Genomic DNA, 6199 nt, shown 5'->3' with positions numbered 1-6199 from the left:
AAACATGGAGATCGGTATGAAGGTAGGTCCCAGCTTTGTTCTCCAGGAGAACATGGCCCCATTGGGCTTTTATCTCATTGGTCTGTGTCCTTGTTTTAGGTCTCTCTGGAGGGTCTGCGCCCCACTATTCCTCCAGGGATATCTCCGCACATCTGTAAACTCATGAAGATCTGTATGAATGAAGATCCTGCCAAAAGACCCAAGTTTGATATGATTGTGCCCATCCTGGAGAAGATGCAAGACAAGTAACCTGCTGCCATAGTGCCTTGTCCCACCACATGCACCGAGAGGACCCATCTCACAGCTATGGAAGCCAAACGTGGACACCACCACGCAGACTGTCACCTCCCCCGCCCAATGCTTCCTCTACCTGATCCACAACAAGTGCCTTCTGAGGACCTGTGGTCGTGACCCTGTACGGCAGTGACACAGAAGACAAAACCTTCATGGAGAATGTCATACGTGGTCTCCACTGCTCCCCCAGAGACCCCTGCCAGTGGAGCGAATAATGGCGGTTATCAGAATGTGATCGACTGCTATAGCCTGGATCTGCTGGTTGGAGCTGTTCAGGGTGTAATAGTGGTGGGGGCCCACATGGGCCTTAGTCAGCGGCTGGGGGCTACATGAGCCTTAGTCAGCACGGTACATAACAGCAGTTTCTGTAGCATATTCTGACTGGATGATGCAGTTTTCCAAATCTTCAGTGTGGCCCCCAACAGAGACCAAGGGTCCTTTGTGTGACCCCCCCCCCCCCTCCCCCCCAGTTCTGTGTGATCCTTTGGATCAGTAATTTATTTGATCTGATCATGGGGGTGGGGAGTTCTGTTCTTGGCTCTGGCTTGGTGGGTGTCAGCCGCGGGATGTGTAGATGGACTCTTTTCTTCTCTCAGGACATTGCTGGGAACGGTCCTTGATATTTCATTGTGTAGAGGCCGTGTGTGGGGACAGAGGCCTTACTTATGTTACAAGCGGCATGAAGCTCCGCCACTGCTCTGCATGTTCTGCCCCTGGGATCGGGGGCTTTACTGTGTGCCTTGGGGCAGTGCACTGTTATTAAGCCCCTTTATTTCATACATTGCTGCTGCACATCTGTATACTGTCTGCTCTGCCATGTATAAGTGTATATAATATATATATATCACTGCGTTCTCACATAACATGTATTATAACTTGTAGGCGGAGGAGGGCTGGTGCTTGGATCTCCTCGCCTCTTCTTACCTTCTGCCCGTGTGCAGTAGAGAAATGTATTTTTTTATATATATTAAATTAACCATGCTCACCCTGTGATAGCTTAATAAATATTCTACAACACCCTACTGCCTCCTGGTCTTCATCCATCTGCCGCCATTCTTTGTGGGAGCCTCTATCAGATTCATCATGTGCTGTCAGTGGAAGAGAAAGATGGATGCTATGAAACGTGTATGTGACGGGCGAGAGCTGGGCCTGTGCCGGATTAGGGACCCAGGGCCTCTGCCGTGATGACCAGGGTGGAGATGGAGTAGAGGAGGATTCTTTTGGTTGATGGTGGCTTTTGGTGGGATTGGCTGATGTGTATGGTTGATTCCCGATGGCAGGTAGACCATCTTATGTGCATGGGGGGCTTTCTGATGGTAGATCAATCAATGTGTATGAGGGGATTCCTGATGGCAGCGTGACCATCTTATGTGTATGAGGGGCTTCTCAATGGGAGGGTGATCTTCCACAGTGTATGGAGGCTTCCCTATGGCAGGTTTTGGGGGTTAGAAGGGTCAGTAATGCCCCAACCTTTTGTCCTCTAGGAGATAAGGCACCACCTGAGGAGTCTAGAGGTGTCTGGCAGTAGCTTTCTCCTTATTAAGAATAGATGCATGCATGGCTGAGCCGAGGCTGTAGGGGAACATAGAGAGCAGGTGGCCGTATAATGTAAGAAAGCCCAAAATTTATTAAAATCAAACCCAAAGAAAGCAAAATCACCTTGAGTGTTTTCGGCCCACGTACCATTCCATTGTGTAGAAGTCCTTCATCTTTTCTCTCTCTTGGGATCCAGTCCTATTTCTGATAAAGCAACACACAGCAAATCCAGATCGCAACTCCTATCATGAAGCCCCAGTTCCAGTCTTATGCAGATGGTCGCATCTCGCCTGGGCCCACGTTCAGGATGTAAGAGCTTTGCCCATAGGCGGACTGGCCGAGGCTGGACATAAAGTTAAATCTGTAAATTACAATCAGCAGAGCAATAGTACCACAATAATGTGCACGTGTGCACTCCCTGAGATCAGGTGAAAGCATCAGAGCCACAGGAATCTATCCACATCTATGGGGGGGGGGGGGCGGCTGTCCGTATACTGGAACATGGCAGGTTGTGAGTTATAAGGCTGTCGTGAGTGGAGATGACGGCACTTGGGTTGTGATGGGAGGTAAAGAATGGGATCTGCCTCCCGTGTAGGCAATGAGGTCAAATCTGAAGAGGGACTTGTCCTATCTTTTTATTAATCTTTCAAGGTAATCAGGGGTCTGAACGGGGGCAGTTCCTTCCCATTTACAAGTCCCTTCAACAGTGGCAGGTGACTAGGCCGGACCAATACAGAAGAATATTCCATCAGCGCATTAACAATTCTGATTTCTGCCCAATTTGCTTTAAGCTTTAGTATTGTGGAGATCATCTTCCTGGCAGTCTTGGCTCTTCAGTCATATTCACAGTAAGGACTTCAGTAATTCAGGGTAGTTTGGGGTCCCCCAGCCAGTCACTGGGTCCCAACTGGGAGCCGCACAGAATCCTTGTGCCAGAACTAGATCATCAAAGCAAGAGAGGTGACATCCTTCTGTGACCTGCCCAGGAGAATAGAAGGTTAAGAGATCACGGTGAGCACCAAGAGCCTGGATGAAAGATCACTGCAAGACTAGGAAACCAGGGATCGGTCAACAGCTGTGGCCATTACTTAGGACCCTCTGAGCAACACACTTTAAGCATGAACTGATAGACCTTATAATTTCTATTTCCCCTCAACAATTCAGGTGACCGGGGACCCTTGTCATCACCAAGCCCAGAAACTGGCCGCAAAAATCACATGGTGGAGGACCACATTGACCCACTGGGTGAAAACAGATCAAGGTTGATCCTATTTCTTTTTAATAAACCAACCAAAAGTTAGAAGATGCTAAAGAGGCGTGTGAAGTCTATGGGCCGTACAATCTGCACTGGGACAAAATATGCAAAGTGGTCTCACCAAGAAAATAAGAACGTGCCACCAATTGGAGACAGTGTCCTATCAAAAAAAAAAAAAAATGTCCCATCTGTAGATGGTTGTTTAGGCCTTCAGTGCAGAGAAGGGAGGTCCTAGTTGTAGGACTAAGGGGATAATGTTTCTACTAGAGGAGACACGTCTGAACTATGAGAAGCATTACATGATTGAGGGAGGCAATTCCCCTGCCAGAATCATGGCCCTGAAAAAAGGAATCCTACAACTTACATCAAACAAGGCATCAGTGGCCCCACCTAAACGATACAGCGCTGGGTTTAAGAATCCCAGAGTAGAGAGACCTCGCTTTTTCCGCTGGTCATTTATTAGAGAGAGAATCCCACCGAACACGGGCGTGGAGGCCTGAAATGTGATAAGATACAAGGAAAGTGATGAAATAGCATAGAAACATGGGTAATGGACCAGCATCCAACACTGATACTTACAGAGGTGCCCGATACCCAGGGGATTGGAACACGATTAGTCACAACCCAGTAGTTGTCAGACAGAGCCGCCACATCAGGATACGCCCGGCCGCTGCGGTTATAGTAACTCCCCGGAGGCATCTTCACTGAAGACGTGAAATACTTTGATACGGCGGAAACCTTCAGGACGCAAGAGGAGGAACAAGGTATTATCACATCTGACCTATAGGACAGTAGGATGTAGAGTCCTCGGCACATTACCTGGTAGTCGGGCATCGGGAAAACGTTGCTGAACCCTCCCCCGCTGATGTAATCTGTCACCTCATCTGTTACCTGGAATGGATTCTTAAAAGAGGTTCCACCGACAGTAGTCACGTAGGGGCTGTAAAGACATGTGAAGGGGTGGAGCGTCAGGGAGGAGGGGGGGTGAGGGGTGGAGCGTCAGGGAGGAGGGGGGGTGAGGGGTGGAGCGTCAGGGAGGAGGGGTGGAGTGTCAGGGAGGTGGTATGTGAGGAGTGGAGCATCAGGGAGGAGGGGGGGTGAGGAGTGGAGCGTCAGGGAGGAGGGGGGGGGGTGAGGGGTGGAGCGTCAGGAAGGAGGGGGGTGAGGGGTGGAGCGTCAGGAAGGAGGGGGGTGAGGGGTGGAGTGTCAGGGTGGTGGACCCCAGACTAGAGAACGTTCCTCACCTGGAGGCGGGGAAGCTTGGCCGGAACACGTTCTTGTCTTTAGAAATTTGTCTGCATCCGGCTCCGTCATCTCCTGGAAAATGGGCACCAGAGTCTGGTTTAAGCGATTTGACACAAATTACACGAAAATGCGTCTCCCGAGGCCGAGAGTTCTGCAACCGCTTGGCTACACGACCTGTCACCCGTTAACGACCCAGGACATTAACATTTTTTACCTCCTCCATCTAAGGCTGAGTTCACCCCTCGTTTTTTGCGATACAGTTCCCTTATACATTTTCAATTTGAAAACCGTATGGAACCGTATCGAAAACCGTATGCATTGACTCTCCATTAAAAACCGTACGCCAAACGATGCATCAGGGTGTGTCCATTTGCATCCTGTACAGTTTTGTCAGTTTTATTCCCGTACCCAAAGCCCTAGCCTACCACGGTTTTTAGTCTGGGTGAAAAACTGTATTGAAACGTATACTTTTATTTTATTGAATACAGAACTGTATGTGCGTACAGTTCCATCCGGTTTTCACCATACAGTTTTTGACTTTGCACAGTATTTTTTTCTTGGAATTTCAATCAAAAAAGTGAAACTTTAACTTTTCATTCCATTATAAATAAACGTATACGTTTTTTTTCTTAAACGGATGCAACTGAACAATTTTCAAAACGTATACGGATTAAAATTTTGTACACACGTTTTGAGACAGTTTAGTCAGGTTTTGAGGATTTTTTTTTTTTTTTTTTTTAAATCAAAAACCTGATACGGAAACTGTTTTGCAAAAATGTGGTGTGAACCCAACTTAAGGCAGAGTTCACACTGCAGAATTTCTGCCGGCGGTGCTAGGACCGTGTGGTCTGCATTGCCGTCACTATAGACAGCAATGCATTTCTAGGTAGATCTGCCGAAAGATGCAGTCTGCCGCTACCTGATCTCCGGCGGAAATTTTATTCCATCTATGGAGCCATATGAGGCTCCTACTTCGTTTTTGTGCTTCATAGCGACACCTTTCTTTTTACTGTCAAATTGGAAGAAAAATTTATAAAGCGATAAAAAAAATACATTTTCTTTAACTTTCCCTTTTCTGACCATTATAACTTTTTATTTTTCTGCCTACGTAGCTGTGAGACTCATTTTTTGCGCCATGATCCGTAGTTTTTATCTTTACCATTTTGGGGTAAATTTGATATTTTTTTTATCATTTTGTTTTTTATAGGATACAGTGTTACCTAAAAAAATCACAATTCTGGCATTTTGTATTCGATAATGGGATCAATAACATTATATCCCACAGGCAAGGATGACATTTTTTGTTGTTTGTTTTATATATATATATTTTTTATATATATATATATATATATATATATATATATATATATATATCATATATATATATATATATATATATATATATATATTTGACATTTTATTAAGGTTTTTTTAAAAACCTTTTCAATTATTTTTGTTCCTCTAGGGGCCTTGTATGGGTGATCGTTCAATTGCTTATACAGATCAGTAGTATGTTCTGCATTGATCCTTTAGGTCTGGCCTCTATTGGTCCAGTCTGTCATAGGCGGCCTCCATCACTAGCGGCGGCCTCCATCACTATAGCAGAGGCCTCCATCACTATAGCAGAGGCCTCGGGCTGTTATGACAATAGATTGCAGGGAGCAGATTCAAAATACTGCTGCCCCAGTTACATGAATATAGGCCGTTTATATGCCGCCGTCTGACTTGACAACTGCATTTAAACAGTTTAAAAGCCGGCATGGAGTGATCTCCATTGCAGGCTATTGAGAGGCCCCAAACTGGAGGGATAAGATGTCTTATCGTGGGGTCCCTCACGAACTCTGCTGCGGCACCCCCAGACATCCGGTG

General features: G+C 46.4%; 2 protein-coding genes across 3 annotated transcripts in view; one reads left to right on the top strand and one right to left on the bottom strand.

The window, feature by feature from the left end:
* On the top strand, positions 1-1313 carry ILK (integrin linked kinase; the record flags this gene model as incomplete). Its single annotated transcript, XM_056553004.1, is given in 2 exon segments — positions 1-22; positions 100-1313. Coding segments are annotated over 2 exon segments (172 nt in total), but the record flags the coding sequence as incomplete, so codon positions are not given.
* Positions 1314-1898: 585 nt separating this feature from the next.
* Positions 1899-6199, bottom strand: part of TPP1 (tripeptidyl peptidase 1) — a 48882-nt gene continuing 44581 nt past the window's right edge. For both annotated transcript variants that reach the window (XM_056553005.1, XM_056553006.1), the window contains exons 9-13: positions 4330-4402; positions 3905-4025; positions 3665-3823; positions 3450-3581; positions 1899-2808 (exon numbers count right to left, since the gene is read on the bottom strand). In XM_056553005.1, the coding sequence (XP_056408980.1) occupies positions 2674-2808; positions 3450-3581; positions 3665-3823; positions 3905-4025; positions 4330-4402 (620 nt within the window). In that variant the 3' untranslated portion in view covers positions 1899-2673. The remainder of the gene's footprint in view (positions 2809-3449; positions 3582-3664; positions 3824-3904; positions 4026-4329; positions 4403-6199) is intronic.

The sequence above is a fragment of the Hyla sarda genome, unplaced genomic scaffold (genome assembly GCF_029499605.1).
Source record: "Hyla sarda isolate aHylSar1 unplaced genomic scaffold, aHylSar1.hap1 scaffold_2182, whole genome shotgun sequence".
Classification (NCBI taxonomy): domain Eukaryota; kingdom Metazoa; phylum Chordata; class Amphibia; order Anura; family Hylidae; genus Hyla; species Hyla sarda.
The sequence above is the reverse complement of the archived record's forward strand: the minus strand, read 5'-3'. Positions and strand labels throughout refer to the sequence as shown.